The sequence below is a fragment of the Temnothorax curvispinosus genome, unplaced genomic scaffold (genome assembly GCF_003070985.1).
Source record: "Temnothorax curvispinosus isolate PA1 unplaced genomic scaffold, ASM307098v1 QBEX01002228.1, whole genome shotgun sequence".
NCBI classification, from domain to species: Eukaryota; Metazoa; Arthropoda; class Insecta; order Hymenoptera; family Formicidae; genus Temnothorax; species Temnothorax curvispinosus.
In genome coordinates, this window is record NW_020212008.1 from 167,671 (window position 1) to 188,586 (window position 20,916).

General features: G+C 43.7%; 1 protein-coding gene across 5 annotated transcripts in view; it reads right to left on the minus strand.

Annotated features, from left to right (window-relative positions):
* LOC112468910 overlaps positions 1 to 20,916 on the minus strand; it is a 305,546-nt gene that overhangs the window by 81,952 nt on the left and 202,678 nt on the right. For all 5 annotated transcript variants that reach the window (XM_025038317.1, XM_025038320.1, XM_025038318.1 and 2 more), the window contains one exon: positions 9,073 to 9,182. In XM_025038317.1, coding sequence (XP_024894085.1) covers positions 9,073 to 9,182 — 110 coding nt within the window. The remainder of the gene's footprint in view (positions 1 to 9,072; positions 9,183 to 20,916) is intronic.

The following is a 20,916-nucleotide window of genomic DNA, read 5'->3' on the forward strand; positions in this document are numbered from 1 at the left end:
TCGTGCCACCACCAGTCCCGAAGATGGTATGCCCGTTAAGTATGTGGAATTAGGTTTATTATACGCGCCTCCGGGTCGCGCACTATTTCAGGAACTATTTCAGGAAGCCAAAGGCCGAGGAATTGAATGCGGCCAGTGTTCCACCCGAAAATTCAATGCCCCGTTCAAATGGGCGACGAGTTCGCCGTCGTGGAAAATCGTGCGAATTCCGCGGGTCCATGAACGACAGGAACGATTAACATTTCCAATAAATTTGCCCTGCGTCTTTCGTCACCGAGCCTGTCTCGGCCTCTCGAAATGCCATGCATAATGTAATGACGCGGTATCATCGAACAACATTGGCAACACCAAAAGCAACATGATTAAAATGCTAAAATAATACCTCTCTCTATTAACATTATTTCACAAAATAATATCTAAGATTCAAGTATAAACTTTACAACAAAAATTAAGAAATCAATATAAATGTGATATAATTTTGAAACTTTTTAAGATCGTTTGTTTAAATAACGTAAGATTAATCCGTAAGTTAAATCCGAGTCTAAATAATTAATTTACCATAAATGATCTATCTCCTCTACGCTTTCGTAAAATTGATAGACATCACGTTCTTGTAAAATAAATCTCAATATTCGCGCACTGCAGAAAGAAATTACGAAAAACGAACAAAACACATTGATCAGATCACACACTTCGTAAATGCATGAGATCAATAATGCGAAAGGTACAGAACGCCCGCGACGTGGCTAAACTCGCTTTAATGGCCTGCTCGAGGAATCCCGCGGACGAGATTCGGAATATCACGTCTCGAGGGCATCGGGAATTCGTCGTCACGTCGAAGGATTCGCGGTGCCGGCGCCGGCGCCGCGGCATTAAGCCGAAATTAATTTCCAATGCACCTGCGGCCGCCGCCGCGCCACGTGACGACGCGGAAAACGTGCGATAGCACGATTCCGGGCCTCCATTATCGGAAAAGTCTTTTCCGCTTCTCGTTTCGCTGTTATTTCCAATCGTTCGATAGGCACGGGGGGAGGTACATGAATCCGCTGGTGATTTCGGTGAAACGAAAAAAAAAAAAACCGAATCCAAAGTCGCGAAAGAATACCGTCGCTTCCCTGAATGAAGGAATTTCTTTTGACTTTTGAAAAAAACTGCGTTTACTTAACGAAAGAGGAAGGAGACGTAAGCGTATTGTCGATTGTATCTATCATATTATTTGAAGCCGTTGTATTTCACAGTCACATGCGAAGCAGGAAGATAATATACGATTCGATTTTTTATGTACAACAGTAAGCTCGAGCAAGACGTAGATGGATTAAAAATTAAAATTATAAAATTCTTACTCACTCTTATCATCTACGTACTTCGATATTATTTAAATATAAAAATCGTGGAAGCGATGTAGACAGTGACGCTGGCTTTTCGGTAGAAAAAAATGAAACTTGTTGACATCCGGCGGAATACGAACTTCCTGCGGGATCCTCGCGAGCACTCATGTGAAGCGATACTATTTAACCATGAGCCACGGTTGCTATGACGACTCACGTATAGCTTAAACGGTACAGTCTGTCGGCAAACATTTGCCGGGATCCAGCAAACAGGCAACAAATTCCATTTCATGAAGGAACGAGCGTACATAACGAACGTTCTCGAGAAAACGAGGAGTACCCTCCAACATGACAGAAGAAATTTCCGGGCCATAGATAGAAAAACTTCACGTCGCCTCCACTACCGAGAGCAAATCCCAGATTAAAGAAAAAGGTATTAAGACGTTCCTGACGCGTCGCGGATAATATTGACCGAAGACGTGAAGCGGACCGGCAGGGGAAGAGATAAGGGAGGAGGGGCGACGAGAAGGCAGGGGCGCAGATAAGAGGACGTGAAAACTACGGAAAAGGGAATAAAAAAAAAAGAAGGGAGCCAGAAGTGACACAAACGCAAAGACTTGAGACGTGTAGAGATGGCGGCCGTATATATTCACGAGGTGGGATGAACGTTTGCGCACGGTCTCGCGGAGGTCTCGCAGGAGCCGAGGGATGAAAAGGGGCGAAGCGCCGAGGGAAAGGGGGAGTCGTACTTCTGGCTCCTAAGCAGAAAATCTAATTTGCGTAGCTTAACTCCTAAGGAGCTCCAGATGCACGGACGCCAACACACGGGAGTTTCAATTTACGAGGCGAGGACCGAGACCAGGGAGAAAGATGAGAGAAGCTGCTGGAGTGACGGAAAGGCGGTAGTAGAAACGGCAGATGGCGAGATGGGGATAAGACAGAGAAAGATAGATAAAAAGGAGGAGAGTAAGAAAGTGCAGGAGAGAAAGAGAGAGACGAAGATTCGAAGGAGGATGCTGCGGAGAGTCTCGACGAGAGAAAGCTCAACGACCATGGGTACGGTCTTTCGCGTCTCTCGCCCATCATCCTCGTGCCAAAACCCGTATCTTCCACCCCCTCGACGCAGACCCTCTCCTTGAGAGCTAAACAAACATCATTACTCCTGGCCTTTCTGGCTACCACTATCTTTGCCAACCCACCTCTTCCTCCCCTCGCCACGATCTCTGGCCGCACTTCGTCCGTACACGATGGTTCTCGGTCGTCGCCACTTGGCTCGCTCGCGACTGCAGCCTGTAGCGCCGCAGCCAATGTACACCGGCCAACATCGAGCCCTGAATACGTAATCCCGCGGGTGGTAACATTGATACTTCGTTAAGAGGAAACCTCGATGGGAGAGAGGCGCGCGGGAGGACATTTGCACCGAACCGGTGGTCGGAGAGGCAACCACAGAGCGATTCGTGGTTTAAACCGGTCCCATCGATCGGTCGATCCGCTTAACAGTCGTTCCGACCAACCGCGTCTATCGCGGCCGCTCTCTTCCAATGAGATGAAGTACGAGTATGAGGGACCGGATGTGAAATCGCGCGTGTCCTCGGCGAAAGCTCCGGCGGATGTTACATTCTGAAGTTTCGAGGGAATTACGAACGAGAGGATTTCCGTCGAGAGCGGTTATCATTCACTGGGCTCTCTGGGCTCTTGCTCGTCTCAATAATGCTCGATTCAATCTAATAACTGATTTGAATCATGTCTCTAGCAACCACGGAAATGAGGGACGAGCGACTGTCCGCGTAGTTGCATAATTTTCTTAAAAACTGCGGTAAAAATATTACGTGTCATTTGATTACAATAAGATGACTATAATTTTAATTGGATCATCTTATTTTAAAACTGTACATTGTAGGTGAAATAGTTCAGCATATACATAATTCGTATTACACACAATAGTGCAAACATTGATATCTAGCGAAAAAAATAAAGGGAAGGAAAAAAAGAAGGATAAGAGATCATTTCGTTATATATGAAATTCGCTAAAGTGAACAGTCGTCGCACACGGCTCGTGGGTAACATGCATCTGCGGTTTCATTCGGTTAACGTTTGTTCCAGCTAACCACGTTCGCGTCCCGTCCCGAGTTTTCTTCCAACAAGGCCGGGGCTGGAAGCGGTAGCGTAACACCCCGAGGGGGCGAGGCCACTGGGCGAATGCAATTTGTCGCTTCCGGGCAGGCAAATCTTTTAAAGAAGTGCATCTTATTACCAGCAACCGTTAAGAAGACGAGAAACTCACGCTTCCGTAAATAATGAGGAAGACAGCCTTCGCGAGAAGGAAAGACTCGGTGTGCCGTCGTTGCTGCTGATGCTGCAAAGAGACAAAGGCCCCGGCCGCCATGATGGCGCAGGAGGATATTATTCTCGTTTGAGGCAAAGTAATGCACGAACGGACTACGTTGCTAGGAAAAAGGACGATGAATGGAATGCAGGAAATCGCGTTACCGCTCGGGATTTCCATTGTGTCGCGAAAGACGACCGTACCGAGTTGTTCGTTTACCAGCGACTTCTCGCGAAAGACAGACGTAACAAGGGTAGTGTAATAGTGGAATACTTCTCTTGCGAGTATTCACCGAGCAACCATCAAGAAAATATCAACGTTATAATCAATCAGACCATAGATGGTTAAATGTCAAAGAGAGAAGATCATTATCCTTACTGCGATCTTTGTCTCGAACGCATAACAAGCGTTATTAAACATAAATAAAAGTGCTTCTTTATGACAATAAATTAATATATCGACATTTACAAATAATTGATATGTATTCGAAAAAAATATATAGTATTTTCTTAAATTATTGTCAGCAAGAAATTAACTTCACGAAAATAAATTAAAACTATCGAGTCTATAAAATACGCAACGGGGCTCTAAATGGAAATCGTGGACACATTGCGAGCGATCAAAAAAAACTTTATCTCGATTCCTTATTTCGATAGGTAGAAAATAAATTTACAAATACTTCACCTCTTTTATCAGCTAGATAATACTGTTTCCTTCGTATTCAAAGCAGATCAATTTTGTTGCACGGCGAATTCGTGACGCGCGTAGTTCGTCGCCAGAAAACGAAGCCTAGTCCCTTTGTCGCGACTAAAGAGATACGGAATGTAGCGAAATGGTAAAGAGCAGGATCGACAACAAGAGCAACGGACTGGGGTAGAAACTACGACGTAATGGGGTGAAGCTGCACGTAGATCTACCAACAACTTGGGTTGAAGTCGGCTTAATTAACAGCTCGTGTCACCACGAATGTTGGAAGTACATATAGGTATCCAGAATAACGGTCACGTATGTCAGCATAGTACATGCGCATGTGTTTGCACGAATTTGGAGATTACATTGGCCCGTTTTCTCGAAGTCTCTTTCAGTCAAAAATACAATGTTCGCGATAACCAGATTGCAAGGTCACTTCGCAGCGATACCGTAGAAAGATAGCGAGATAAAAAGATAAAAAGCAAGAGAAAGTAACTAAACGACGGCGTTAAATCAAAAAGTAGAGTAACGGTTTAATCAACACGAGGGTAACGAAGAAGTCATTTAATCTTGTCCGGGATTAATCATAATTTCGTTGTATAGTATCCCACGCGCGCGCGCGCGCGCTTTTAGATTATCGTGTATCACTCATATCATATATGCTTTTCAGAGAAAAAAAGTCCATTCGCTTATTAAAATTATCGCGGAAGTTTCCTGACTTTTCATGATGTGTGTACTGTCTGGTCTAATTAATTAATGATTTAATGTACAGTTGACGAAGCAAAAAATCGATCGATCGGAGAGTTCATCAGCGATTCCATCATCCACGTGAAACCCATTGCTTTTACACGAGTGCGGATTAAATAATTGCAACAACAATAGCTCCCTCGATGGTGCATATAGCTAAAGCACAAATTAAATTCTCATATGAAACTTAACAAGACTTCAGGTTTATTAAATCGATGTAAACGCGTTCACATTTGCCGCAAATTATTTTTAGCATAAAGCGCTGCACAAGCAGAACGATTAATAATCGCATGCATTATTTTTTTCCATCCCGCAGATTTTCAAACTTTCAATATCATCATACCCGCAATCTGGTGTGTCGTTATACATGGTATAAAATACCCGACGCGTTGCGTTTGAATTATTAATTAGCACGCACCGGTGCTGCGTCCAGCGTAGAGATGATGGCATCTATGAGAGAGGCCGGGCCACGCCATGCCACGCCACGCCAACGGGGCTCTAAATGGAAATCGTTGATGCATTGCGAGCGATCATAAGGGTGCATTAAAAAACTTTATCTCGCGTCGCGCGGCATTAATCGACCGTCTCGCGCATAATGCCGTGCGCGATAATTGGCGCATAAATTATGGCGGTACAGAGCCCGCCGTGACGAGGAAAATTCCACGGGCGTCCTGTAATGAATAACGATCAATTTCCGGCGAGACAGCCGAGCGTCACGTCGGACGCTGCTGCAAAGGCCGCTAGCCTTCTCTCTCCTCTCTCCCTCTCTCTCTCTCTCTCTCTCTTTCCCTCGCCATTTCCCTTCTTTGCTCCCTCTCTCTTTCTCTCTCTATCTCTCGTTCGAGTACCACCCCCTTTGGATCGCGGCGATATCCGAGAGCCATAATCGAGCTGAGGCGGACGGGCTTAATTCGTCGCTAACTCGATACATCGACAAGGCTTGTCAACAAGTCAGGCGGACCGTCATTTAATTACGTAACAAGGCACACCAGGACGAGGGGCCATCCAGGCATACGCGCGGGAGAAAGAGAAGAGATGAAACGACGAGAGTACGGGTCAAAGGGGACGAAAGAGGAAGTGGCAGAGATGAAGGAGAACGAGTAGCGAGGATGAAAGAGCAAGAAGCTCGTGCGACAAGGAGGGATGCTATGTGAAAAGGGTGGAAACGAGAGAGTATGACGTATGATCCTCTAACAGAGGAGAACGGGGACGAAGTGAGATGGAAGCGAAGGGGATCAGTCGCAAAGACAGTGGATCTGCGGAAGAAAGGGCTTCCTTCCCTTAAACAGTACAGCGCGCATTCTCATCGCGAGTCTAAAGATGGCTGCATAATTCTCGTCTTAGTGAGATTAAATATACCAAGTAAATAAGATTTCTCCGAATCGGGCCAACATATCTGACTGCTAAACTCGCAACAAGAATACGAATCTACGAGCTCAAGGAGCAAAGTGGTTTTCCTCACAGTCAAAAGCTCGGAGCTGTATATAGACCGCGCGATGTACGACGAGAAGAGGAAAGCGGATCAATCAGTGAAGGTGGCGGGTTCTGAAAGGGTTAGCTCCTAAATACCACCACGAGGCACGCCTAAATCGGTCGAGTGTACAGACGACGAACGGGGGAAACGCGCGCGGGGGAGTATCGCGTTCGTGTGTTACATCACGGGGTGCCGCCGTGTTTGCTCTGCCTCTGCTCGAGGCTCGCGCCGGCGTCGCCTGAATATTCAACAGCCTTTCCACACACGGCACCCGGCACACGGCACACGGCACACGGTCACGACGCCGTGCTTGCACGCGCGCGAGCGTGTACCGCGTGTATAAACAGTGCCGACAACCGCCTGGCACTTTAGCGCCGAGACCGTTGCGTCTTAATGTGGGTCACAAGGGGGTTGGGCCTCGGAAGAAGGAAATTGAGCTGCGCTGAAATCAAGGCTAGCGCGCGCTGCCATTTTGCGCTGTCGTCACGTAGAAATAAATTGCAGTCACGTCAATTCGAAATCGGGCCGATTAAAGTTCATTTCCATTTTACATTTATATATCGAGGCAATACGCGCGGAAAACCATCATGTAAAAATACCATGGATGATATAAATCAATGCAATGATAAAGGAGATATGCAGAGAAACCGAGTGTCTAATTTCTTCTATTTCGCTGGTATCAAATTAATTCCGCGTCCAAAATAATAAAAAAAATGTTAAATCGCGATTCGCGAATAAAATAGGACACTATAACGCTGTAATAATAAATTCTCAGGATGTGTTTCGCGCTTAGTGTCGGAGCAGCCTGCATCTAATTTGCTGCGCTTCAAGTCGGAAAGGAAAATAACTACGCCATAAAAAAGTTGTCTGAAGCCACGGACGTAACGCGTCCGTACGGGTCCGTGATAAAGCGGGCTCGAAGGGCCGCCGTCGTAAAAATGCCGCGTGCGTGCGAAAACTCGTACGGATTGCACGTCACGGATGCGAGAGCGCATCCCCGCGCGTCGTCGTGGCTTTCCGCAACGAGCGCGCCGGCGCGGAGCGGAAAGTGGGTCAGCATCGTTAGCGTTCGATGGCGCCATTTCGACTCGTTCCAGCCGCGGGCGAAAGGGACGGAAAGGGGGCAGACACACGGGGGTAGAGAATGGGGCGGGTTAGCACGAATTTTGCGGCCTCGCGCTACGGTTTTCGAGCACACCCCCGTGGTCATCGATCGTGGTCGTCTAACTCGATCGGTCGCTAACGAACCGTCGCCTCGTTCTTCCCCGTGAAAATGCTCTTTGTCGGTGCGTGCTTTCGAAAGGAAACTAACTGTTAAAATGGAGCACAACGGGGAAAAACGTCAGAGTGAGCCGTTAAACAAAACGCAGCTTCGCGATCTGTATCTGGTACATCGCGAAATTGTACAACAGATACGGAAAAATAGACTGAAAAAAATTTTAGTTATATACTTTCGCGATGCACGAGTAATTAAAGAACAGCGCAATTATCAATTTGAACCGCGCGGACCGGCTTCCGATTCGCACACGTAGTTGAACACTATATTTCAGCAAACTTTAAATCAATTGACAGAGACAATTATCTAATGTCAGTTTACGTAGAAGCGCGGTACGTTCTCGTTATTTCCGCGGGTGATTTCAGATTTAATTAAAACATACCGGTAAAAAAAACTGCGCTCGTCAAGAACGTAGCTACATTATGCATACACGTAATTTAAACAAGCTATGCGTATATATGTACACAAGGGAATATTTAAAAATAATGTTCCCAGCATGACAGTATAATTAAGACTATCTGAATAATTTTATTAAGGTAAAATGAGGGTGCGCGCCACGCATGATAATTATTGATAATAGAACGCAATTTTTTTCTACCGAAACAGCTCATTTAGCATTAAAAATTGCGAGTAGCTTTAAAACTCTGTGATTGTTAAGCAAATAATTAGTAAACAAATTTCATTATGCAAAAATATCTTATCGAAGGTCGCGCGATCGCTACGAAGCGCGCTTGACGTTGTCACGGCAGCTGGATATTCTGATTGATAGTAATTGCATAAATATTCTTGATGCACATATGAGCAATCGTACTACCGCTGCGGAAGAGCCAATTTGAATAAAATTCGAATGACAATCTATCCCGCTCATCTGTTACAAATCACATAACAAGTGCCAATATCGTTCCATCAAAATTATTAATGTTCCTGTATAGCTATATTTAAATCATAGCAAATAACATTAACTTCAACCATTGAAAGAATACAATTTAGAAGAGAACAAATAAAATTATGGAGAATTATAATTTTAATAATCTAAGAATTTTAATAAATTAACTGCTACAGAAAAAGCTGTTAGATTATACGTAAGATAGAAAACACTTTTTCGTCGAATTAATTTATCAGCTCAATTTCATTACACTTTCGGCTAAGACCCCCACGTCTCATTCGCAAGAATTTCATTTCTCTCTAAAGTGCAATGATTCATCTCGTCGCTTCTTCATCGCTTCCTCACCTGACACTGCTGTGGTCCCTGCCTGTTCGGCGAGGAGGCCTTCGGTCTCGATTTCTTCACTCCCAGCTTCCCAGGATCACCGCCACCGGCCCTCGATTCCTCGCTGCTACCTGAAATCAGAGATATAGAACCCGTTAAATTGCCGTAACGCCTCGACGTTCGACGAATCGAGAGACAAATCGATGTTGCTCGACTAGCTCGCGAATTGCCGAGAAGCAAGAGTCGTTTCCTCCGGACGCTAGATTGCTTCTAAGCGGTGTCTCTCTCCTCTATCGTCGAGGACTGACAACTTTTTGCGGCGACGACGCCCAAGGTTCGCTCATCCCGCAACGTTTCTTCCGCGCCCCCGACATCACCTCCTGTTTCCCTCCACGTCGTCATGAGAGACGCGAGGTAGCGTCTACAAGACTTCGACGTATGGAAGATTGATTGCCTACCGTGTTCTTTTTGCGCGCGACCTGGGATATACTTAATGGTCGATTGGTCTGGTCGTCAACATCGATCGAGCACCAACTGTGTCGTGGAAGAAAGGATCTCGAGGTGGCTTCTCGCTAAAGATCACGTGGGCTTCCTTAACGAAAAGCCCCCTCCCCCTGTTTTATTGGGGACCATTGTCTTTGGAATGGTATCAGACAGCATATAAACTCTTACAATTTGAAAACTTTAGTATCAAAATCAGTAATGTTAATATATCATATCATTTATGCTATAATAAATTTATTTCTCTCCGCTGAAAAAACTTAATGGAAGAATATTGACAAGAAGAATTTAACTTATAAAGAATCGTAACGCATATAAATTTTACATGATGCGGAAATATCTAAAATTTGTAATCACAAATAAATAAGCAAATAAATATACGTATAATAAATACCTATATTAAACTTAAAATCAGAATATTCTCTGATCCGCTTATTGAATATTTTTTGATACGCTTACTGAATGTATCAAATAAGAATGTCTATGTAGTGTTTCAATATCAAATAACACGAATATTGATAAAAAAATTTTCCCTTTAATAACATTACAAAACCATAAATGTATCCATTAATATATCGTATAACAAAGTTTTGCAACAAAAAAATTTTTTAAATAAAAATATAGGTTATCTCTCAATTAGTCAACCATTCGTTATTATTAATTACATCAGCTTAATTATTCATCAATGATCAAAAAATGTTTCCGATCGATTCCGACTCCCGGTTACAGAGAACAGTATCCGTCTGTCTGCAATTTACCTCTGCAACGGCAGGGATGCTTGTACGTCTCTACGGGTCGTCGTTACCGACGTGCAACATCTGCGATCATCGTTCTCCTCGCCGTGCTTGCTTCCTTGCGAGGCAGCTAATTAATTATTGTTTCAGAGCTGCCACTGCCGCAGCGGCGCTGGAAACTCCCGGTGCACTATTTGCACAGCGCCGACTGGAGAAAAGATGGGATCGCTTAGTACAAAATTATGACTCATATAGTTGCGCGAAGGATGAAGGTCGACGAGCGATTTTTCCCCGGCGCAATTTTCGTACGTCGTGGGAAATCAACTGGGAGTGCATCTAAACGGTATCTGTCTCACGTATAAGTGATTAATAATCACTGATTATATTGCGCTATATTTCACGTCGAAATAATTATGCAAAGGAGTACACACGGTAATCGGTTAAGGCACATGCATAAATCAAATTGCATATAATTTTCTATCTTCTGCCGAGCAGAAGTTTGATTCGAGCCTTTACACAAAAAATCACAATAAACGTTTTTTTTCTTTTTTTTTTTAAATAAAAAAACATTTTTTTTTTTTTAAAGCTTTTGCTCTTTTTGTGGAAAGTAAATAGATAAACAAACAAAAAAATAACGTAAAAATAACAAAGTTACTTTAAACCGTGTTTATACTTGGCGCAATATCATACCGATTATTGAACTCTCGCGGACAAACAGGATTTATCCATCCTACTGATAAAACGAGAACTCTCCCGTTGAAAACCGGGCAGTTTGTATACACGGAAACCCTTTACGTGGATGTTTCTCGCTCGTGAGTTTTGCAGCATCGCGTCGTACTTCGAAAATCAGCTGGCGAGTAAACAAGTCTCTTTTCATCAGCTTCGACGGACGGCGCGGCCGTATTTACCGGAAACTCATATAGTCAGCGACTACGAGCGTAAACATCGATGGCGCACGCTTGTACGACGGAACTTTAATAATTTTGTCTTCGATCCCAGCGAGAAGGTGCAACGATGACGTCGCGCTGCGCCGCAACATCTCGCTCGACCATATTCGCTCTTAATAGATTTCCCTCCCTTCCCTCTCTCTCTCTCTCACTTTTCTTCTCTCGCTTGGCGCGGCAATTTAATAAATCAACGAGCCTGTCTTCGATGGGCCGGCAACACACACATACATACTCAGTCGAGTTTGATAAACGGCGGCTTCTCTCACGGCCGAATAATTTGCCGATCTCGATACGCGAGGCTCATCCGAATTCGGCCGCGATGCGGAATTTCAGGCTTCGCGACCGCGATTACGTTCGATAAATTCTTCATCGATTTCGCGGAGATCGCGAGCGAGCGCGGACGAGTGGGGCCGCCGAATAAAGCGAGTAAAAGTTTGTTATCAGCAAAATCGCCCGTGCCCGTAGATAGCATCGCTCTAAATCATTGTAGCCGGGCCAGTCCGCGCTTTCTCTTTTATGTGGATTTTCTGCAACGTGGACTGCAACCACAATGCGATCAATCAAATCCGTCAGAAAATCGTGACTCACGCTCAGCCGAGAATTGGCGTTCCATCAGAGCAGCGCGTTCACAATGGTATCAAAAGATTAGATTGAAATGGTAATATGACGCATGTTACGGCTGCGAAAAAGAGTCTCGTGTAGTAAAAAAAAAACCCTTTGCAAAATAAATAGTTTCATTATAAAACGGCGCGCGTTCTATGGCCATTTTTTCCCCCTGGCGCTAATCGTCGTTGCCGACTACGAATTTCCAACTGTTATTCAATTACGATGCTATATATACAACAGTTAGCCCGACGTATGCACGCTCATTGTGAACGCAAGGTGTGAGCCGCAACCTGGGATCCCGCAGCATAGGGATGCGTTTGTAATTCCATTTACCACATAAGTGGATGGCGCAACGTGCAGATGGCATGCTTAATAAAGTGTACTTAACCGAGTCGAGGCTGAACCGCGCCTCGACCCGGCCTCGATTGCATTCGCGTTTCGTGTTTCCCTCCCCGCCGGTATTCGAACCTCTGAATGTCTCAGAAGGTGGAGTGCATCTCTCGCCACGACAACTGTTCATAATTGCATTGCCAATTGTAACAGACATGTACCACGCGCGCGTCAGATGTTTCTTGTAAAACGTAATTACGTTATTATTAAGGATATCCAACATCGATATATTATATAATTTTGTGGTCATTGATAATTAATAAAAATTTCAAATATTCTTAATGACTATAAAAAGATCAATATTTACTTGTTATACTTGACATTTCAGGATCTTTAGAAGCGTATAATTTATCGGAGATAGGATAATAATATTTTCTGTACAGATTAATTTTAAAACGGCATGAAAATTCAGTAGACGTAAATCAATCGGCATTAAAGTTTCTGAAAGACGGAAGTTAAGTTAGAGGGAATCAGATCGTTTTCGCATGCGGATTGCGTAGGAAAACTAATAATCGCGCCTCAACTTTCTGAGATTCTTGATTCGCCAATAACAACACATCTGCATAAATAACGGAGGACGCTTCGCAGCTACGACTCGTCCAATTATACTCGAGCAATCGTCAATAATACCGCGCGCCACTGGAAAACAAACGTGGCCATGACTGCAAATAATTTCCCGCGGCTGTGATCATACTACAAATACTAACAAACTCGCATATGCGTTTGACATTCTTGGCGGTCTGTCGATGATCGTAAGATCATCGTGCATTTGAACCCCTGCCAAATTGACGGCGACAGACACGGTCTGTCGTTCATAAACTCGTAAACATAATTTGGCAAAAGAATAGTATATTTAATTCTAAATTTTAAGAGGCCGTACACTGTTGGATTATTTTTCTTCCAGAGTTTCTGTAGTAAACTTCACGTAAAAGAAAATATTAAATTTATTCTTTATTAACTGTCATTAAATACCCAAATAAGAAAAATCGATCTGTGATCGTGTGAATAAGACTATAGGTTTATATACAGCTCATAAATTATTCATGAATTCACAAACTTCTTGGGAAGATAAGAAATATTAAATGTTTAAAGCGATACGTATTAAATGAGTTAAAGAAAAAAAAAGCAGACCGTAGCTATAAATATCAGAATTGTAGAATATCAGTATTTATATCAACGCGTTTAACATCCCCGTTATTTTCGTGCTCAAGGCAACATCATACGATATAAATATCAATTAGAACTGAATATGAGACTTCAAAGCCGCGGAAATCTCGTGGATGTGCTATTACTTCAAGAAACGGCGTATCTGCAAATGCGATTACGACCGAGAGCTCCCCACACGCCTAAATGATTCTCCCTTCTCGAAATCCCGCGGCTTAGAAAGTGTGGAACGGGTCTACTCGGCGAACGTGCATAATTGCACGTTCGGCGTTGATCACATCGGGGACACGTTCCGTATACAAACGCGCGGTGTCTAATAAGACAAAGCAGATCGTATGCATAAATCCCTGCGTAATTTTCCGCGACGTGATGAAAAATTTACACTCAGGCGCGCTCTCGATGCGAAGACCGCGCGTTATTTTATGACGCAAATTAGTGGATAGTCAAACGATTGCACAATTAGAGATAGTATCATTATTGTACGTCCATTTCATCTATATATTGTAACGGATATATTATAATGGATTCACCATTGTTAGAATTATGTAGGCTCGCCTGTGAATCTGACTAGTTCCATCTTCTCCCACTGATAATACATACAATAATCCCGAGATGTACGTTCATTATCAGGGTATATAACAGAAACGCTTTTAATTAAAGCTTTAGGCAATGCTATTGTCCGCTATAATTGTATACAAATTATATCCTTTGACAATTTTCTTCGCAAATTTTACATCTTCTCCATGCGCAACACTATTATTGCACGCTACTCGTGTACGGCGATTGGGCCTAGATAACAGGAAGCTACACAGTACAACGCACGATCCATATTCTACGACATGCGTGGCTTCCCCGGTGGTCGGGTGGATCTATCGGGATTTACGTTCGTCCAACAATGGAGCCGCCGCCGGAAAGAGGGACTCGCGTCGACGCGGCGCGGCGTTTCAAGGGGCAGAAACGAATACGAGAGTCGCGCGCGATAAGGTCGTATTAACGGAGATGACGAGCGACGTTGTAGAGAATAGGTAATCTCGACTGTCGTAATTACCAGGCGCTGATAATGCCTTGATTGGTAACAGGCATTAGAGGATAGAATCTAATTATGCCACGCTTTATCGTTAAATCTGATCGCTTGACGGACAACGGTTTTCTCCGTCGTGTCTGCGATACCGCGAACTTTACAGTTAAAATCAATACGTGCGCGTGCACCAGTAGTACATCTACTAAAGGGTTGAAGAAGCCAGCGAATATTATCAATAGTAAAATACTAATCCATCAATATGATTACATGTTAAGGATTGTAATTCGCGAATATATAGCATTTAGAGGAAGTCTATTTTCGATCTCTATGGAGCGATATCATTTTTGGTGCTCCTGTTGAATATGCCACCTGTTCCCCGCGAATTATTTCGTCGCGCTTACAAAATTTGAGGCAAAACGCAAATTACTGGGGATAAACGGCTCGGTCGTTAACATGCGATGTAAATCTTATTATTTGCGACAGTTACAGAAGGATGCATATTGACGCACGAATGAACAAATGGCACGCATTCGAAACTGCATCGGGGCTGCCAATAACCCTCGCCGGCTGACGTTCCACGGTTAATTACCGTCGAGCCACGCGAACGCGAACTTCAAAGCCCCCTCCGCGTCACGGTTGATTCGGCGACCGAGTGTTTCCGGTCGCCGGCGAGCCGCGCGCAATGGGATTCGACTAATGAGTAATTGTATTTCGCTGCGCATGACCATTTTCCGCGCTTTTACCGTATTAACGAGTTTTTACGAGATTACTGCATGGACACGGACGTAGGAGTTTTGCCGGCCAGTGCGTCATCGCAGCAGGGCGCCTTGATAACTGCTGCGCGTATCAGGGGCTTTGTGTCCCCGCGTCCAACGGGAATTAAATTCCGCATTAGGGGACTTTCGCGATAACACCGTGCGCCGCGGTTACCAAGTGTAAGCCGCCGCGAAAATTTCCGTACCGTGTACCAGCGTCCGAAATGCTGTCTCGCAAAAATTCTCCAAGTTATATTTCAGATTATATTGTAACTTCGAAATCCGATTCCTAGAGCGAGCTCCCCAGAGTTAAAAGCGTTACAACGTGAAATCACACCGTTACAGAATTATAGCTCGAAACAAACATTGTAAAACAAACATTGTAAAACCTATAGAAACTCAACGCTGTATCTGCGTTTATTTCCATAATGATACAAGCTATATTTGATCAGAAACGAGACACAAAATATCAGTTTATAAATATTATTGCGCAGCACGTGAGTACGCTACACGATGTCTATCTCCTTTCGCGAATTGCGCGACCGTAACGCTTTTATCGTTGTCTCGTATAGGTATGCTCCCGCGCGCCTCGGAAAAAAAATGCGTCGGCAAGAAAAAATGCGCGAACGCACACACCGCGATTCAGGAGAGCTCGACACGGTCACGATGGAGGAAAAGAGAGAGAAAGAGACCGACGAGTCGAGTAGCCGCGGGCCAGAATAGAAATTAAAAAATTGCAAGTACCGCCCCGGTCGGGCCAGGGCGCGAGAAGTTACGGACGATTTTACGCGCGGGCGCGCATAAAATGTCGTATGCGCTTTTATGCAGGCTGACGCTGTAAAAGTCCGTAGTTAAGCTTAACGGTCGGGCAATGAAAACGATGCGTAAACCGGAAAGGGAGAAACGCGAACTCGCTCGCCCTCATCCCTCCCTCCGGCGACCCGTCGGTCCCGGTCCCTTGACCCACATAGTCGCGCGGGCGTGCGTTCCGCATTCATTTCAGCAAAGTAGTTCATCGCGGAAATCATAAACTATACCGTCGCGTATAAAAGCGTAACCGTCCGTCTCCACGTAATCCACCGCGGCCTGAGAGCTTTATAGCTTAAGATATGGCCGCGTGCGCGCTCCCACTCTCCGAGCATCCCTTAAGTTTTCTTCCCGTTTTAATCCCACCGTCGAGATTTAACCAGGTGTAAGGAGAACGCCCTTCGCGTTAGAAGATGCAGGATCTCGCACACGGGGATCTTCTGTCCGCACGTTTTTTAAAACATCGGTGTTATTATCATCTTAATATTTGGATTAATCAAACGACTAATTTCTCATTTATTTTATCGAAAACAAAAACTTGTTTGTCAATTAATTTTATTCATCTGTTAATGATTTATATTTAACAGAAATATCGTGTAACAGTGTAAATTCAATTGTACCATAATGATAAATGCAATTGAAATCAATTCAGATGTGTAAAAAGCAATTTCTATTTAGCATATCATTGATGATGATATGTGACACTATAGATAATAGAAAGCAATAAAAACAGCAAAAGAGTCACGCGAAAGATGATATTTATCACGATGGCAGTGCAAGCCGATGTGCGTACCTCTATGCCACTTTTTCCGCTATCATGTTGCGATGCATTTATGCAATCGCACGCAGGCAAGGACGTAAAAATATCCTGGTAACCGTAACGGTATGCGTCGGCACACGCGTGTCACGAGAGTGGAGTGTGAGCACGCGTTCGTTTAAAGTAGGCCATTAGAACGCATTGCCGATGCTCTCTGTTCGCGTGCCGCAGTCACGTGTATTCAAAAGCGCATATTTATATATACATATGTATATACATAAATGGAGTACAGAGAGATGATTTGAAAATTACGAGACTCGCTCAACAAAAAATTTATGCACAAAGGTGAAACAATTTCTTAGCTCTCGTAGAATGAGAGATTTAGAAAATTTCCATTAGGTACTCAAGAATTCTGGTCTTTCCATCGTTGCGCAGTACATTACGAAAATAATTATGAAATAACGCGGATTAAATATATATTTACGTGTTTGCGTTGACTGAGACATGTTGTAAAATATGCATACATTTAATATCTAGTTTCAATTTGCGTGTTTCAATTTCGTGTGCAATGATGCAAAATTGACGGGCTAACATTGTTGATACAGTTTGACAGCGCGCGAGAGAAGCTAATATACCAGAAACATTTCTATCAACCGCAACGACGTATTAAATTCATTGAAATCCTCGTTTAATATTCACATATGCTCCGCCACTAATCCTCCGACCAAAGTCGCAACTTACTTTTTATCACCACCATAATAAACTACGGGATTAAGGTTGTTTATAATTCTACGCGTGATGCACCAGCGCTCTATTATCGCGCCGATACTTTCGAAGACACTTGGTGTACACCAGTGAGAGATGATACCGTCATATAACGCGGGTACTCAGGATAATGCTACATAAACGCATGCGCTCGGTTGCGTGCGGTCGCATGTAGCCAGGAAGTGTATCGTGTCAGTATAAATTTTACGACCGAGCGGCCGAGCCTGAAAAATTGCTTGGACCACGGTGAGCTAAGACTGATTCTCAAAAGAGGACTGAGTTACGACACTTCGAAAGTGTTGACATTTATTTTCTGATAGTGAATACTTATCTTCGATATTACTTAAATACCAACATATGTCTTTTCTTACGATGTCTTAACTTCAATGAGAATTTCGACGCTTTCAATTATTTGATAAAAATTAATTCACTCATTTTGTTGCTGCAATGTAAATATATTCAAGGTATTTTGGAATTAATTTTGAGTTAATCTTTAATTTTAATTACAGTTGATATCCCTAATTAAAAATTAAAGTTCGTTATTAAATTATTCAATTTTTGATATAATAGAATGTACATTTTAATATTTGATGTACATTTGATATAATTTGAATGTATATTTTAATACTTTTCTAGTAATACATTTCATCGATGATAATGATATGATGCTCGAAGCTGTTGGCTTATTGCTACGTCGTTAAATCGTCGTTAGAAAGATAAACGTGCGAATGAAAAAGCAAACTGTACGTCCATCTCGCGTTCACTATCGGGACTCTCAACATCCGGGGTCGATCATCGTTGCAGCCTTGTGCTCGCAACGCTATTGTTTCGGCTTTTTCTAGGAGTCATCTCGTTAGTCATACAAAAATCGTTAGTAGTCCGTAATCAATTCATGTCGTGTGTTTGATAACGAACTTTTTCTGTGTAAATAAACTGGAAATAACTCGAGTCGATAACAAAAATTCGTATTCTGAATAAAGTAATAAAACTGAGGCAGTCAACATTAAAAAAAAAAAAAAAATCGCGGCGATGGTTTCTAATTATTCAATATAACAAAAAAAATCTCTTTTAATATATTCAGAAGAGAAATTTGATACACTTTGAATAAATAAATTTCAAGTGCCACAAGCACGCAAGTCTATTATATTCGTTAGAGCAGCTGTACATAAAACAGAGTTAAGAAAACATCGAAATTTGAGCTGACACGAGGGACAATATCGAGTTTCGGCCGAGGAAGATTTCCGTGAGGCCAAGAGTTTCGAATAGTATCGACGACAAGATGTCGCGGAACTCCCTGAGACTGACAACACGAGCGACGACAAATTGTCTAACCCGCTCAAGTTTGCGGACGAGTCCGGAGATGCGAAAGAGACAGCGCGAGAGAAACAGAGAGGCAGAGAAAGGAGAGAGAAAGAAAAATACACCCCGATCGATCGTAACGGCTGCAAACCGTAAACAGGGGCGGGAATCGTTAAATATTGAAATCCGAGCGAAGCGTAACGCGATATTGGTCCAGCGCGCTAGTACGTCACTCATATCGATTAGTGGTTTTCCATTTTTAATGAAGAATTCGTTGCACGTCGTGTCGCATGGCTCGTCCGCTCGTTCGCTCTTTCTCTTTCTCTCTCTCTGCTCTCTCTGATCGTTTCCATTCCGTTAATTCTCGCGATTAGCGCGAGCAGAGCCGGAGCGAGACATCCCGAGCGTTATTTAACTCGCTCGCGCTTCTTTCGCGAGGAAACGTTTCTAGTACCATCGGTCGGAATTGTCCGGAAATGTGTGCTCGGCTGCCGCTTTTAATTACCATGCGTATATCGAGTTTCGCGCGGCGCAGGTCGAATTTTGCGCGATTGCATCGGAGAAGCCTTTTAAATGCTTGTCAATTAGTACGGGATCACATTCGTCGGAATAATACAGCGAATTATAACTTTTCGGATATACATGGAGATAGAGGAGGATGACATTTTGCCGAACGCGTACGATGAATATGTACGATCGTCGATCTTTAATCGTCGTATCAGCGCTCCGTCACGATTTTCATTTCGACATCGCGCTCGCGTCACGTTTCACGTCCGGTAAACGCACGCGGCGCATGACTGTCCCGGGATGGTTGAAAGGCGGATAATGGTCGGGGATCAACGCCGCCGACATGATCGACGTGTCCGAATAATTGACGTCCGCGATTATCAGTCCAATCGATGCCAGCCGAAAGTGTCTCTCCGCTCTTCCTCGACAAAGACACTTGCCCGTCTCCTCATTAGCCATAATCACTCCTAACGAGGATCGATACCGAGCAACAGGAGCGAAGAAATGTCTCTCTCTCGCTCCGTTTCCCTCGATGGCATCCAAGTGTTTCCGGGCTCTTCTTTAATTGTGCAAAGTTTCGCGAAAGACGGAACTCCCGAAGTGTTCTCCTCGATTCACCGTCCGGCGCGCAAATAAATAGCCTTTTTACGAACGAATCAATCAAGCGCAATTGTTATTCTTTCTCTAAATCTGTATTCATTACTTTTTAAGCGAACGATATAAATCGCTTTGTAAGTAAATGCTAGGAAAAAAACCTAAAAGTATAATAGAAAAGGAAATAAAAAGTAGATGAAGTTTTATAAGTAGATAGATTGAATAGAACGGTAGAAGCGAGACAGGAGAGAAACGCGCGTGTGATGCCTGGACCGACCTGGAGAAGAACGAAAGCACAAAAAAAAAAGAGAAAGAAAATAAAACGTCGGGGGTGCCGTCGCGATAACGCCGGCCAATAATGGGCGTAAAGCACCACCCGCCGTTAAAATCGCTCGAACTACCCCCCTTCCAACCTGCCCCTTCGTTAGATTTATCGCGGAGGGCTTAAAAAAGAAGCGGGAAGAGAGGCTCAGAATACGGGGAGACGGACGAGGATATATTCGCTCGACGATCCTCTTCGTGGAGGGTGTCTCTGCACGACGGGACGGGAGGTTGGATGAGAGAGGGAGAGAGAGAGAGAGAGAAGAAAAGAAAAGCGAAATTGCGAGGACCTGTATGCGGAGCGAGCACAGCCCAATTTATAATATTTATCGCCGGTGACCGATAATGGAATTTCGCCGACGCGACTCCGCGCGATTCGCAGCGCCGATACAAAATCCCGAATCGGTACGCCCCCACGGCAAAGTCGTAATATTCGTCGTAAATGCACGCGCCCACCCTCCCATGGAGCGCATATTTTTTTCCGGTCGCGGATATGTGTAAACGGATGATACTCCGCGATCGCTCAGGTCGACACAGATCACTACGGATATCTTTTTAATCACAAATTCTGTAGGTAATATAAAATCGATATTTTCTCAACAAAAATTTCGATAAAAGTTAACATTTACCACTGTGTAACTCTGCAATTTTTTATATTATACATTTCTATGCAGTTCAGATCGAACTCTCATCTAAA